Below are 15,935 nucleotides of genomic sequence, written 5' to 3'. Positions count from 1 at the left end.
CATATTGGCAGCCACCCTCACTTTAATTACATCTTTCCACTGATTTCAATGGCTTTTGGATCAGGCCCTTGCAATGCAGGGTATGTGGATTAATATTTCTGCATATAACCCCCTTTAGTGAAATATGATTACAATGTTACATGAGTGCTTTACTGAGGAAAGAGGCATAATAAAATGAATTTGGTTTATTAAACAAAATCTCTGTCCTGTTGCAATAGGAATCGGAGGGGTTATATCTAAAGCACATAAAACAATTCAGGTGTGAAGGCTGGAAAAACTCCTGGCTTACAGCTGCACAAATGTAGGATTTGGGGTGTCAATGAAATATGCTGATATCCAGATGAAAGGATTAGACCTTTTCTCCAGGTGGCTGTAAGTTCATCTCCATTAGATAAGCACCATATAGTGAGTGGTCCTGATCAGGGACTCACCTGCTACCTTGAATCATACTACTGCTATCAACTCTAATCTTAAATCTTCTTTAATTCTAATTAAAACTAGGGGCTAACTTATTATTTGGCTATAATTGGAGAAATTGCTTGTCCAGATCAGAGGTAAACACTTCCAGTCCTGCCTATAGGCTTTTTGTGCCAAAGCTTCTGAAATCCAAGGAGGCTGAGGCTCATTTTCAGCACTTTTTATTTTGAGGGTACCTGGAGGAAGGAGAAAGGCCAGAGAGAAATGTGTGGTGCTACTGCTACCAGAGTGCCCTGTTAAAGATTATGATCTTCCTGCTGTGGTGTGGGCAAACTGTTCAGTAAGAGTAACTCTTCTGGGGTTTTTTTTCTCATGAAAGTTATATAGGTAGCATCCAACAGGTATGTATGTAACTAAACTTACTTATGGTTTTTAAAAATGTAATTTTATTTGCATACAGATCCTATAAAAGTTTCAGGATCTCCAATACTTTCTCTCCCTCACGCTTTGGAGAGTCCTGCAAATGACTCTCCAAATGAATGAGAACAGTGAGATTATGGATTGAAAAATTGATTCAAGATTGATAGAGTTACATACGTTCTGATACACTTTGTTTTCAGACCAGTTTAAGAGTCTGTATTGCTGGGGGAGTAAGTTCTCCATTTGAACAAAACCCATAGAATCATGACCCAAATCAGGCAAACAAGCCAGGTGAAGGCAATTGATAAGGAAATGAGAGGATAAAAGGATGATAGCTAATCAAGAAAACACCTTCCAGTTTGTCTCACAGAGCTTAGAAGTTTTCAAATTAGGACAAGACAGGAGGAAAAGAAACTGGAAGTCTGGACATCACCGAAAGGAGGAGAAGAGAAAGCAGGGGCATGTGGAGAGGTAAGGGGGTGCTTGGGACAGCCTGGAAGACGCTGAAAGCCTGGGTAGAAGCCTCAGAGTGTTCTCTAAGGCAGAACAAAAGAACAACAGCAACACTCAGTGACAGGACAGGGAAGGACAGTTAAGGGGAAGGGCTGGAACAAGTCTCGATGCCACTTTGAAGGAAAATAAGCACAGAATTCAGAGTGAAAGCTGTGGTCTCCGTAAACTTTTGTACTTGTTATGCTGGAGACAGCAGTCATGCATCTCCCATAACATGAAGTTTATAAGCTTCTTGGGAGATGAACGGAACGAGAAATTGAAGGCTGATTAAATTAATCTAGCTATTATTTATTCTTTTTCCTTTAGAAAGAACTAGCGGGTGGGGTTGACAGAACAATACTGTAGCCCCAGAAGCACACAATCCAAACCCAAGCGGTTTGCGGCTGTACTAAACAGTGCAGGCTTGTGGTAGAATAAAGGCAGGTCTGAACGCATCCCTGTCAGCATTATGGTTAGCTGTAAATCCGACACTTTTTCCCTGTAAGAACAGGGCTGTGCACACCAGTGGAGGTTACTTTGCCGCGGGCGGTAGAACGGGGTCGGGCTCGGCCCTGCCCGGCGGGACCCCCTGCCCTGACGCGGCCCTTACCGGCGAAGCCCGGCGGGCAGCGGCAGATGTAGCCCTCGGCGCGGTCGGAGCGGAAGGCCGGCGGCAGCCCCGGGACCAGCCCGTAGTGGCCGGCCCAGGAGCGCTCCACGCAGTCGCCGCCGGACAGGCAGGGGTTGCTGCGGCACTCGGCGATGTCCTCCTCGCAGCGGGAGCCCGCGTACCCTGCGGAGACACCGGCAAGGTCAGGGATGTGACACTGGGAGCTCTCAGCCCCCGCCGTGGGCAGGGACACCTCCCGCTAAACCACGGTGTTCAGGCCTCCCTCCAGCCTGGCCTTGAACACTGCCAGGGATGGCGCAGCCACTCCTTCTGTGGGCAACCCGTGCCAGGGCCTCACCACCCTCACAGTAAAGAATTTTCTCCTAATATCTAACTTAAACCTACTCTCAGTTTGAAGCCATTTCCCCTTGTCGTGTCACCACATTCCCTCTCCATATTTCTTATAGGCTCCTTTCAGATATTGGAAGGCTAGATGATCTTTAAGGTCCCTTACAATCCAAACTATTCTACAATTCTATGATTCTGTGTGCTATTCTTTCCTTCCAGACCCCAAAATATACACTGTGAATAGTAGCTGCACACGGCTTCAGGCTTTGTCGTGTGCTGAGTTTTCCTCAGCTCCTTGAAGGTGTGAATGTTCCCTTGCAGCTCCCTGCCAGGGCTTGGCAGCAGGACATTGCTGGGCTACTCTACATTAGTAAGCTGAGCTGTGTCGTGCCATAAAGGATTTGTTTGGGTCTTTTTCAGGCACTAGCATGGAGATTTGCATGGGTAACAATTGTGGTGTAAATACACTCTCAGGTTGTGGGAAGGCAGGGGAGGGCAGTATAAATCATTTGGTGTTTGTAAAGTGTTTCATCTCGAGGTTGAAGTGCTACAAGGATCCCTGAATTCTGGAAAATGTGAAGGGTTCTGCCTAATTTTTCCTTTTCTGTTGCACCAAGACTCGTGTAGTGCAACAACACTGAGGCCTTTAGTCCTCACAGTGGTGTCTGCGCTCCTTCATCCTCAGTAAGATCACAGACATAAACTCCTTAGGGAGACTTCTTGTAGTTTGTGTGCTGGAAGAGTTGTTTAAGTCTCTCAGGAGCACAGGGTCTGTGTCCCCCACTGGGGTGTGGGGCCTCTTTGCGAACAGCTGGATACACAAGCAGTGCTGGTAGAGTTTCAGTGCCCACTGCCAGACAGAAGTTTTTAGATTGGTTTCAAGGTTGTGTTAATGAAGACTGAAAAAAGGGTCAGCTGCAGCACTGATGCATGTATCACATGGTTTGAAGGATTAAGTAACTGGGAGATGGCTCCCAACTTTGACTTATCTCCTGTCTTGGTACCATAATACTGATGCTTTTTGTTTTGCCCACTTCTGCTGTACAGGAAAATCAATTCTTAGCTGGAAAAGCAAGCAACTTACCCAAAGGGCTCTGCCTAGTGACGAGTGAAGCCCATGTAAACACAAGCCCATAGAGTACTTTTAAGGTTATGGAGTTTTAGCCTTTTATTGTATTAGAGGGAAAAATAAAAGGACACCTCTACTACTACTCAAGGAATATTTATAGGAGAACCTGGAGCGTACCTGGCCAACAGTGGCACGTGTAATTGTCAGCGTGGTCCTCACAAGTGGCATTGTTGTAGCATGGTTGTGACCAACATAAGGGAGTGAGGGTCTCGCAGTGCAAGCCCATAAATCCAGTCCCGGTGCAGTTGCAGCTGTACCTGCAACACAGAATGCAATGTTCACTCAGGCTGGAAGTCAAGAGATCTGGGCTTTGTTCCCAAACATGCACAGGCTTCTTGTGTAGCCTTGGCTAGCAGCTCACAGGGTCGAGGCCAGCTCTAGACCACCATCTGGTGCTTTAGGAGAAACCGCAGAAATTAGGAACCAGCAATGAGCTTTTCCCTGAAGTATGTGGTTTTGTCTGGGGAAAAAGAACTGCTTGTGAATTCAAATTGGTTTTGACAGAACCCTGAGAATTACTGATCCTTCTTTTTTCTTCTTTTTTTTTAATTTTTAGGAGAAAAAAAAAGTTTGTGTCATGTCCAATGCTTTTTTTTTAAAATTTATTTTGTAGGCTTAACATTATTCAGAAAATTAAAAGGGGGGAGGCAGTGTGTTAGTATCCCTTACTTTTGGACTGGTAGAAATTGAATTGCCAGCAAAATAAGAGACTTTCTGTTCTTCAACTAAATGATTTTTTTTTCCTAAAAACCAGCCTTTTATTATTAGGTTAGAACAAAAATATCAGTTGTTTGTGTAGTCCCAATAACAACAGTAATACAGCTCCTTTTTGATAGCAATGTCACTACAACAAAAGTAAACAAACAAGTGTATATAGAAATTAGTAACATGCAGCTATCAGTAATATCTGTGAGTTAAAAAATGTTTGCATTTTTTTTTCAGGAGAGCTGTTATAAAAAGTATCATTCCTGTTCTTTGGTCATCAAGTACAAAGTTAAGATGTACATGTCATATGAAGAAGCTTTTGCAAGACATGTTAACTGTGCAGGCTTGTATGATCTTGGTCTAATAATAACTATAGGAAGCAAAAATTTATTCTTATATTTTCTTTTACATTAAAATGATAAACCATTATTGTACAATTGCATTCATGGGGCATTTTGCTGAACAAGACATAAGTATACTTATTTGATAATTTCTGTGCTCAATATCCAAGTCTTAGACTTGGCATAAATATATGGAGAGAAGGTGAAATTGTTGAACATAAAGCAACATCAGAGAACAACTGGCTCCCGCAGTCTAGCGGACCAAAAAGTGTAAACTTTTTACTGCACTGTTTAAGTGTGTGCATAAGCAGAAACTTCTGGCAGGCCAGTGTATTACTGGTGTATGGATTATTCTTAAATCAAAGTCAGAGATGACTTAGACCAGGTGGCATTTGAATTTTGGATATAAAAAGTAATGAGGGAGATGTGAATCAGGAAAATAATTTTCATTCTGAAGTATGTTCTCAAACCAGAAATCTCTTTCTTCTGCTGAGTTTTTAGTACATTTCTCCCATGCACCTTCAGTTTGGTGCTGTTCAGCTTTGTGGTGAAAGCTTTTTTTCCTGGCTGTGTCCAAGCTACTTTTCCCTTTGGTTCAGAATCCTGGAGCAGTGAGGAATATCCAGAACTCACTGCTTAATGTGCAGCCCCACCTGTGTGTCTTTTTTCTTGGGTATCTTTTAGCATTTGACATTGCTGGCGACCTTCAGGGATTCTGGAAGGTGCCCTGCTTGCGAGCAGGCTACAGCTGAGCAGGCAGATGGCTTTTTTTAGTAAGACAATTTTGATCCTCTACCTAGCATATTTTTTTGACTTCTTGTTTGATGTTCTCACAATCTGCAGAAAGCAATATGTGTAGACGTTCTTTCCTATGGAATCTCCTCTGAACATTAGAGCTCCTGGAAATATTTCCTATGGAAAAAAGACATGGAGCATGCAGAGGTATCCTCTGTGCCTAGGCACACTAGGTTTTGTAGTCCAGCGAAGTCTGTAAATTGTTGAGTTTAAATAAGAACGTTCACTTATGTGAAAATGTCTCTTTAAGAGATCAGCTCATACTTTGTTGCATTCATGAAACATCACTGGAAGAGCAGTCTGAAATTTGGGAGAGAATTCGGTTTGATGTTTGTGTTTACAGCTTTTTGTGCTAAATTCATTGCCTTGTACACATTTCTGTGAGAGCTGGTGGCAGACACCAAAGCCTCAGCTGTACTGTAGATTATTCAGAAAAGGAAAACTCCTGCATAAAGACCACAATTCTTGATTTATCCCCAAAAATACACAAAAGAAAGGAAGTTGCTGGGCACCCTTCTGTTTTGAATTGCTTTGTTGTCCATTCCTTTCCATCACATAACAAATACGGAAAGAGCTCCAGTTGTTCTCCAGATACCCTGCAGTATTACAAGCCAATTAAAATTGGTCTTGCATGTACCTCCACTTTAAAAGCCAGGAGAAAACTGAGCAGGATTAAGTCTGGCCTGAATGAGCATCCCAGTTGCTCACCTCACATGTGTATCCTCAAAAAGCTTCCAGGTTACTACACAGGTCTGTGAGCGAGTCAGGTCCAAGGTGACCCCCTCTCCCTGCTGTCATGCTTTAGCTACACTGGAAAATAATAAATTCCTTTGTCCTGCTCAGAGCTGTTCAGCGCTGCTGAAAAGAAACTCCACAAGGTGGGTGCCAAGTCACCACACTGAACAAAAGCTCATTCCCAGAACATGATCTCTTCCCCCCCTTACTCAAGGCAAGCATGTCTTTTGCTGGCGTGACTTTTGGACTGATTTTTGGAGCGCCAAAGTCTTCAGAACTGCTCTATAAAAACTGGAAAATACACAATAAAGGACAAGTCCTATACTGGCAAGAGGAGCACCTGCATGAATACACTTGGGAACTTTCAGACTGAGCTTATATGTGTGTTCAGTTAGGGAAGCTCGTGCTGAGTCAGAAAATCCAGTACTGGTGAGTGAATTTCAGAGCTCTGCTTAGACCTCTGTGTGGGGCCAGTAACTGTAGATGGAGAATCTCACTTTTCCATTGCCTTGTAGTCGCCTTCTTTTTTTATTACTGTTATTATCTTTTGCCCATGGACTGCAGGTTGTTTTGAAAAAGTAGCTGTTGTACTGTATACCTGTAAAATTCCTGACATATTTCCTAATGATATCTATTACTATGGTTACTGTTACTACAGTTTTTCTCTGCCTCTCTCTTCTAATCCTTCTGTCTGTCAGTGTGGGCAGCTACTGTTAGCAAATTCAGTTTTATACAATTTCACATCTTTCTTGGAAACTAAAGTTTGGTAAGCATTAGAAACAGAATTCATATCTGAATGACAGTACTAACAGCCAGCAAAACAGCGTGTTGTAAATATTTAAAGTACAAATATGAAAAATATATTTCTTGGTCAGTCTTTGCCATAAATGTTGTGTTGCCTTACTGGCTCTGACACCAGACTGGCATTTTCTAATCCTTTTCAAATCGAAACTGAAATTAGCATAGGACCAAGAGGTGAAATGTAGAATTTGGAAGGAAATGAGCTACCCGGCGGGGCAGGCTCCCGTAGCGTTCCCATCTGCAGAGGCAGGCACCAGGAGCAGCAGGCTCAGCCCTGCCCGGGGCTGGCAGACCTACCCGTTGGCACCGTCCGTGCAGTGTCCCCCGTGGAGGCAGGGCTGGCTGGAGCACTCGTCGATGTCGGTGTCACAGAGGTCCCCGAGGAAGCCCTGCGCGCAGGAGCAGGAGAAACTCCCCAGGGAATCGTGGCAGGTCCCCCCGTTCAGGCATGGCTGGGACAAGCACTCATCGATTTCCAGTTCACAGTTTGTACCTTCAAAAGCAGTGAAAATAAACCCCAGGCTTAGGAGACAGCTTTGGAAATCTCGGCAAGGACTGCCTGAAGTACAATTGTCACATAATCCTTTTTCTTTACACAATTGCCTGGTTTTTAAAGGCATTTCCTCCTCAATGTGCTTTGCACAACTAGTTTTTTCAAGGCTGGGCAGAATTTACAAAAGAACAAGCCAGCTGTTTTCACAAGAATTGGTTAAATAACTTTTTCTGTTAGCTTGAACACGGAGGGCGGGTGAACTTCTGTACATAGTACAGAAGTGACCAGTAGTTCATTGATCTTGTAAGAGTCCATTTAATTTTGGACTTTAAACGGACAATTCACAGTTGATTGAATTCATTGGGAAGTGTCTTGTTTAGCAGTGGATTATTGGTTAATTTTTTTTAAGGCTCATCCATGTTCAAATAAATGGGTCTGTGGTGCCATGTTTGCAACAGGTCGGAATCTTGGAGTTGCTTTTCAGAGATAATTGATGGAAATAAATCAGTTCTAATATGAGTTTACAGCTATTTATGATGGTTGGCAGGTTAAATATACACTCCTTTTTCTTACCTCTAGCACAGTCCAGAAGACACTAAGAAAATTGAATAATTAATGACTTGCAGCTTTGATTATTTCAGGGTTTTGTATGCTTATGCACTTACTTAGTGTTTTGAGCAATAGAGTAATATTTTCAAATAATTTTCGACTGCCAAATCAATTTGTTTTAGCAGCTACAGTATCAGCCACAAAACAGAAGCAAAGTGGCAAATTATAATGAAGAAACTGCTTTGAAGTGAATTTCCCTATTTTTTTATTTGGCTTATCAAAGTAGCAGCAGTATTGAAAAGTTTTCAGAGGAGTTTCCTGCTTGAAAGAAAAACTGCAGCCCTGAGAATGGGTTCTTTTTTTGTTGTTTTTTCTTTGTAAAGGTGAAGTTTTCAGTACAAGATGATGGGGTAGACTTTCAAAAGAAGGAATGTTTGATGGTGAGTATCACCCTTGAAATTTATGTATGAGCTCACCTCTAATTCTCTCTTTATGCTCTTTTTACCAGCTCTGCACTGCTGTAAAATTTGTACGTTGTAACTCTGAGCATCTTTCTTAAAACACATAGATTGATAACATTTAGCACTATTATTTCATGACTAATTTATTTTGATGCTTGTGAGCATCTTTGTTTTAAAAAAATAAATCTGTACTATGGATAAGTACCAGGAAATACCTTAAAATGCCAACCCAAAATTTGCAGATGTTGACTCATAAGCATTTTTCATTGTATTTAAAGTGCAAGTTCCTATTTTCAGCAGTTGAGAAATAGTTCCTTGAGCCCACATAGTGGATGGGGAAGCTGCCAGTGGCGTGCCCCCAGTTCAAGGTTCAGTGCTCAGCTAACCACTACTTCCAGCGGGAGCTGCCGCGAGAGCCCGGCACAGGAACGCTCTCTGACGGCTTTATGGTAATGTACATTACAGCCAGATATAGTAAGCAGTCCCTCTGTGGTCATTGCCCTGTGAATTCACTGTAATTATAAACAATGTGTTTGCAGAAGTGTGTCTAGTGACCGTAAATCTGCCAGAGCTTGTTAACAGCTTACTGCGAACACTAAAAATCATGTGACAAAACAAGCCCTGTTCAACTGATCCTCAGCTCAGCCAAATTTAAAACTACAGGCCTGAGAACAGCCTGACAATTAACATGAGAACATAGCGTTGTTGTTTTGGTTCATGTCTTTAATCTATCAAGCCCAGTAACCTGCCTTCGGCAATGTTGCCTCAGAAGAAAACTTCTCCCTGTATAATGCATCCAGCCAATGCGATCTGCCATGCAGACGGGGGGAATCCCTTCCTAGCCTCTGCTGAGTCTGCTGTCAGGCTTTCTTAGATGTGTAGAAGAGGGATGAAAAGATTAGATCTGCATTTTCACCTCAGTCTAACGTTCTGTCATAAATATGCTGTATGCCAAATATCATATGCCAGGCGGGAAGGAGAGCTCCAAGGAGCCCCTCCACAGATATTGCACAGGGCTGCACCACCACGAGCTGAGGCTCCCCGGGGTATCCTGGAGCAGGCTGAGCGTCCCAGCACGTACCAAACCACACAAATGGTTCAAATTGAAAAGCTGGGAGGGTGGGGGGAAGTCACATTTGTAACTTGTGCAGTTTCTCTGAAGAACCAGGGTCATTTCTTATATTGCATGCTTCTCCAATGAGTCCTACAGTTCACTTCTTTCTACAGCCCCAGTCAATAAAAAGTAAATGCAAGTGAGGATGAAGGACACACAGTCAATGTTTTCAAACTTGCGTATCTACAGAGAGAGTGTAAAATCACTTTCTGGTCAAAGATGTTAGGGATTTGCAGGCTCAGTGTACTTCCATGAGGACCTGCACAGTTTAGTATGGCTGTAAACTAATAACAAGGTCACCCTTTCTGCTCTGCTGCACTAAAGTGCTGTACCCGGGCCTAGCAGGTACAGAGGGCTGTCACCAAATTCCTCATTCTGCATATAGTAATCTTGTGTGCCATTATTTGGACGGAGAGTATCATGTGGCTGTTTTATAGGCACCAGGTTTGAAGAGACAGGATGAGTTACATCAAAAATTAGACAGAGGGAGAAGTTGTGTTTCTTTGATCGAGGCTTGTTCCTTTTGAGCTTGGGAATCTCAGCAGAGCTGAATACCTGGCCTGGCTAGGACACAAGATGGGGAGTGCTGGTTTGGAACTGGAAAGGTGAGGAAGGGAATGGGGTTTGCACTGCTGGCAATTGCTGTTGGATAGATCATGTTGTTTGCTATTACAAATACAATGACATGGACGTGAGCTTGCTGGGAAGTGAGATCTCTACCTGAGGTGTTTCATCCCATGGTAGAGCTGCTGTGCCTCTGCTTGCCCTTGAATGCCTGAGACTTATTTATGATGCATCTACCCTTAATACTTGCATGGCACATACATATTGATGAGAATACTGAATGAAAACTTGGAGATCTATGAGGAACAATTTCCTCATGTTCTACAGACATCACCCAGCGATGGTTACCTCATAGTAACAGGTAATGCACAAAGAACAAATCCAGCTCATTGCACCTATTTTGTCTGCCACTGAAACTCTTTCTCTTGCTGTCTTAGACCGAGGCTGGGTTTTGGAACTGCTGTGCACTCCTGAGAGTTCACCCTGGAATGTTCACTGGCAATGGAGTACTGGCTTCAGCAAGGTAATTAATGCACGTAGCTGTGGGTAATAACAGGCTCTTACACCATGCTCTGTTGGGGTGAATTAAAAGCAAGTGCAATTAGCCCAATGGAGGAAAAAATGCAGTTGATTAGGGTAGCCAGCAAAACTTCAACAAACCAATTGAACTTCATTATTTAACAGCTGTGTGACACATGTCTTGTAAATAATTTCACACATGCAGAATTATCATAGAAACTGCAGATTTCATGCTAAATTTTCCAGTCTCTGGCCCTTGGTACATTCTAAGCTCTTCCATTTGTGTAAGAATTATGTGTGACTTTTCTCAGCTATTTTAAGAAGTGCTGCAGCATACCAGTCACACAAAATAGCAGTAATAGTCCATGAAACAAGTAGCAACAGCAGCCAGTAACTCATGCATTTGGTTAGCATTGCAGCTGTAGATTTACTATACCTTCTTTACCTGCATATCAAGAGACATAACCCTTTTTTACATCTTAGGGAAATGAGATGAGGCTGGATGACTTCCCACAATAATTCATGGTGTCAGGCTGGGATAATAATGGTTGGCAAGGTCCCCTGACGGGGTAAATGAGGGGTTTTATTACCACTGGGGGCACCTTGAGGCTTTCATCCAGTAATCCCTCTGGCTTGTGCATTTAGCAAAACTCACAGCAAGGTGCAAAAAAACAACAAAAAAGAATGCTTCTGATAAATCATTTTGTTAAGTAGCCTTTTAAAGCTGATGTTTTACTGCTGGAGGAATGGTCTGCTACTCCTCTGTAGAATTCCTATGATTAGTCTCTGCTGCTGGAAGTGGTGTTGGAGCTGTATGTCAAAACACTGCAGCCTCTTCTGGTGTGTATTTTAGACCTCTTCTCCTTCCTTGGTCCTCTCCTCATTTCTTAACTCTGCTTGTGCAAAGTGTGGAGCTTTGGTGATTTTTTGGTGAGAGAAAGAGCACCAGCTTGGGGAACAGCAGAATTTCATGATGAAAATGGAGCAACTCCAGCAGAGTGAGTTTCCATCAGCGGTTTGTGTTGACCTAAATTTTCATTTCTTTTTGTTTGGGCTTTACTATTTCATTAAGTTTTCTCTCCCTTTGTCTCTAAGGTGGATATTCTGCCTCTTTCAAACCAAGTTTCTGGGCTGTGGATCCAGGCCTGGACCCCACTAACAGCGCCAGTTAAACAAATACAGTTTCCTGAATACAACAGGAGGTCTGGGCTGAGTCTGATCATTGCAGAGTAACCATGCTGCTTGTTAATAGGTTTTTCCTTCCTTCTGCTCTTCGGCTTTCCCCCAGTTGTGTAGTTTTCTCCTCAGCTGGCCTGGGCTCCGACACCCGCTGGCAGCAGCGGGGTGGCAGGAAGGTAACAAGCTTCCTTCAAATAACATTCTCCATGCTCATAAGGGATATTAACCGAGGGCTGCCTTCCAACGAGTGCTGTGTTAGACACAGGAAAGCTGCTTTTTACCTCTGACTTCCCCTCCTGCATGGGGATTTGGGGATGGAGCTGTAAACCACATCTCTTATTTCTTATTCATTTGACTCACTTGAAGCAATAGCTGTTTTTTCTACCCTTTTTGCCGTATGACTATTTCTTTTCCTCTGCTTACCTGACTGGCAATCTATCACTAAAATGCCTCCCCTTTTCTCCTTTTAATGATTCAGTGTGCTACCTCTCACAGTCCTACCCCTGAATACAGCTTTGAAATTTGAAGGGAGCTGTCTTCCAACAAGAATTATGTGCTTTCCAGTAGAGGAACTAGGGAAGAAAAATCACACCTGTACCTTAAAAATGAAGCTACATAAAATGGGAGTATCAAAAAATGGGCAGTTTGGGAACATAAAACTTTTCTTTCTATGTAACTTGCATGATGTTCTAGTTGCAAATGAGTCCTTTGTTTCTGGGAAGGGCAGAGGAGAGAAATTTAATGTGAAATGTCTAGGTTTAAGGGTAGAATTTGTCTACTTGGATCTAATTTTTAAATCTGTCAAACATAGGTTTTGATCTTCAGAAAAAAAACTAGACGTAGCACTCCAAAGAGAGCATTTTGAGAATGTTTCTTCTAAAAGGAAAGCTCTGTGACACAGCTTGGTGTTCACAAAACTGCTGTGTAGATTTTGGTAAATGCGAGATTTCTTTAATCCTTCTCTTTCTGATATCAGTAGTTCACAGTGATGTGGTCATCCATAATGTACCAACAGCCACCAGTGCCGAAGCTGAAGGCAAGGTGGTAATACAGATATGGCTAAATACGTGTGGGTGAGAGAGCTGAAGTTGGAACGCGAGTTATGATGGTTCTACACAACGCAAAGTTGCTTTAACAGTGCTTACCTGTGTAGGCCAGGGGACAGAGGCAGTCATAGTGCCCTATCTGGTTGAGACACGTTGCCCCGTTCAGGCACGGGTCTGAGGCGCATTCATTCACTTCCAGGTCGCAGTGCTTGCCCTGGTAGCCTGGCACGCAGAAGCAGGAATACTCGTCCACGCCGTCCCTGCAGAGCGCTCCGTTGCGGCACGGCTCGGAGGTGCACTCATCCAGATCCATCTCGCAGAGCGTCCCGGTGTACCCAGCCCTGCAGAGGCAGGTGGGCCCGGCCAGGCCGCTTTGGCAGGTGCCCCCGTGCTCGCATGGGTTTGTGTCACAGGCACTGTCAGCTCTGTCACAGGTAGGTCCATCATACCCAGCAGGGCACTCGCAGGTAAAGCTGAGGTTTCCAGCAGAGCCTAGGCAGGTAGCGTTTTGGAGACAAGGGTTTGAGGAGCAGGGGTCGGAGGTTTTATTGCAGAGTTCCTCCACACTGTCCACTGATGCATCTGCACAAAGGCAAGGGTCATCTTTGTGGCCAGCAACACATGTCGAGTTCTTTTGGCAAGAGTTTGACAGGCACCTGGAATCATTCCTCATGCAAAGTGATTCTAGGAAAGAAACACAAAAAATCCTGAGGATTCCACAGCACTGGGAGTAACCAACAGTGAAAGAAGTGTAGTTCTTAACACAAGTGTGCTTCAAAACCAACAGCTCCAGTTGCTGGCTATTGAGAAGAAAACAGGACTGGTAACTGTGTGATGCATTAGTGGACTCATGAAGGTAAAATGAAAACAATTATGAAAACTTGAGTAGGTTGTAATTTCCTGTTCTCGCCTCTTCCAACAGCCGTGGTCTGGAGTGTCAGGATTGCTTAACACTATATTAAGAGTATGGTTGAGACAATATTGGTGGTTGTCAACTGATATCCAACAATATGGAACACATTTAGGTAGATTTTTATATTTTTGTTTCTTTTTTTTGTTACTAGAGAAAGGAGTTGAACCACTTTTTTCAGTTCAGTACTACTTCTGTGCTGGTACCATTCTTTTGTGGTGTTTTTTTGCATTAGGTTTCACAAAGCTGTATTACTCAGATGTAGTTATAGCTCAAGTAAACAGTTCAAACCACCAGGCACCTTAATTTTGATTTGCTGATTATAAATAGTAATTTGAGAGCTGTACAGCATCTCCACTACAAAGAATCTCCCAAACACTTGAGATGCAAAACAGCCTTGTGAGAGCCTTCCAGCCTCCAAGGCTGGAAGGGCACAGTGGACATGGTGTAAAGATGTTCCTTACTTCCTTACCCTCTGGAAACTGAGCTCCTCTCAGTAATTAAAGGCCACTTGGAGTTGCCTTGCCTCTGTAAAGAATGAAAATAGCAAGAGCTACTTCTCAATTCCCAGTCAAGGAGGGTGAGCTGTTACCAGCATTGTTCAGAATCCACCTCTGGGATACACTGAAGCAGCTATAGCTGGGCCAAGACTCTATGAAATTAAGCTGAATGTTCCTTTAGGAGAGAAGGCAATCCATAAGGGAAAGACTCATGAGCTGGAGCACAAAAGTTGCATTAAATGATCTATATGGGAGTCCTGTAAACAAATATTTTTTTAAAATTTATTTTATACTTTTAATTCTGAGTTTTGTTTGGATATATGAAGGGTATGTGTCTTGTACAACAGCAAAACAGTGTATGTTTGTGCAAACAGGATGTTGAGGATGAGCTGAACTTCTCAGATGAGTTCACACCTATCTACCAGCAGTCTCTACTTTCTTCCCAGTTCTTGAACTGACATTCAGGAGAGCAGACACAGTAGAGATGGAGAGGGGGCACTGAAAGAGAAATGGTGAGCAGAGATGGAAACTCCAATAACTGGAGATAGACCAGTGCTGATAAAGGCCTGGGAGAGATCCCTTGAAAAGTGAGAGGCTAGGGTTGGTCACCTGAGGATAGCAACCAGCCAGCCAAACATGGGGGTCTGTCAGAGAATATAAACTCATACAATTTAATCTGTTTTTTTCCTAGGAGGAGGAAGCGGAGGAAGAAAGTATCAGAAAGCTTAACTAGCTTAGGAAAGACTGCTTGTGTAGATTTGGCACTAATATAATAAATGGAAAGGCTGAAAAATTATCTGTGTGTGACTGCTGTGCTTTCTGACTTGAGGTGTACACAGGAGCAGCAGTGCCTCTAAAAATTAAAAGCACCAATCTAAATGAACTTGATGTTCCTTAATAGGTACTATTACTGAGCCAAATAACTAATTAGTACTTGTTTGAACAAGGGGAATAGAGAGTTATGTAGTAACATTGATAGCAACAGTGGCACCATGATTAAAAACCAACAGTGGTCTTAAGGATTACATAGAAAACAAGCTAAACATTGATTAGCAGGAGGAGAACTGGAGTGTTCTTTGAAGGAAAACAGGACAAAAATAGTACTTTTGGATTAGTCTGCCTTTAAAATGACCATCCCCAAACCTGATAATAATCAGTTTTGGGAGCAGGTATTTCATCTTAATGTGGTGTTGGTTGCTCTTGCTCCAGCTCAGAGCTCTCACTGAATGCAGAAATTCAAGACATTGGTCATGTGTACTGACCTGCACTACAGTCAGCAGTAATTCAGACCCTTCTCCTCAGCACACCCTCACTTATGTTCTGATGTCCTGGTTGATGTAATTTTGTGGTTTACCCATGCATTTAGGTTTTTTCTTTAGCCTGGATAATACAGATTTTTTTTGCAATCTATTAGTTACACTTAAAATGAGCAAAACTGTGTTCCTTAGCAAATCCTGCATCCCGCATTTTCCTTGCACAATTTTAGAGAGCTTTCCTTTCAGTCTGTGTACCTACTTAAAGTTCGGTAAAGTGCATGTTTGGGGAAACTGCAAATTGGAAGAAATTAATTATGATCAAGTTATAATGTTGTCTAACTGTTGTACTGCGTAAGCTACAAGAGGTGAGGTCATTCAAGTGCTTTCTTACACAGTGACACGGTGACATGAGAAGCTATGTAGTTAATTATTACTGCTTTTCCAGAGATAATTTGCATGCAACAGGCTCAGTTTGTTATAATGACTCTGTGAGAGGACATGAAGCTTTTGCCAGTCTGCAGTTTTGATAGCAACAGAGAAGCTGTGAGCAC

The 15,935-nt window shown here is 42.8% G+C and overlaps 1 protein-coding gene and 2 long non-coding RNA genes across 3 annotated transcripts in view; 2 read left to right on the top strand and 1 right to left on the bottom strand.

Moving 5' to 3' along the window:
• Nucleotides 1–13,471, bottom strand: part of CRB1 (crumbs cell polarity complex component 1) — a 46,406-nt gene extending 32,935 nt beyond the window's left edge. The window contains exons 1-4 of the mRNA XM_069022681.1: nt 12,818–13,471; nt 7,091–7,286; nt 3,534–3,673; nt 1,940–2,122 (exon numbers count right to left, since the gene is read on the bottom strand). Of these exons, the coding sequence (XP_068878782.1) occupies nt 1,940–2,122; nt 3,534–3,673; nt 7,091–7,286; nt 12,818–13,391 (1,093 nt within the window). The 5' untranslated portion in view covers nt 13,392–13,471. The remainder of the gene's footprint in view (nt 1–1,939; nt 2,123–3,533; nt 3,674–7,090; nt 7,287–12,817) is intronic.
• On the top strand, nt 1,196–13,005 carry LOC138113845 (uncharacterized). The gene is made up of 4 exons (XR_011152354.1): nt 1,196–1,308; nt 8,219–8,275; nt 10,412–10,497; nt 12,918–13,005. It is a non-coding gene; the product is annotated as an uncharacterized lncRNA (long non-coding RNA).
• On the top strand, nt 13,067–14,924 carry LOC138113846 (uncharacterized). Its single transcript, XR_011152355.1, has 3 exons — nt 13,067–13,152; nt 14,503–14,640; nt 14,820–14,924. It is a non-coding gene; the product is annotated as an uncharacterized lncRNA (long non-coding RNA).
• The last annotated feature ends 1,011 nt before the right edge of the window (nt 14,925–15,935 follow it).

This window comes from Aphelocoma coerulescens, chromosome 8, assembly GCF_041296385.1.
Source record: "Aphelocoma coerulescens isolate FSJ_1873_10779 chromosome 8, UR_Acoe_1.0, whole genome shotgun sequence".
Taxonomy (NCBI): Eukaryota; Metazoa; Chordata; class Aves; order Passeriformes; family Corvidae; genus Aphelocoma; species Aphelocoma coerulescens.
The sequence above is the reverse complement of the archived record's forward strand: the minus strand, read 5'-3'. Positions and strand labels throughout refer to the sequence as shown.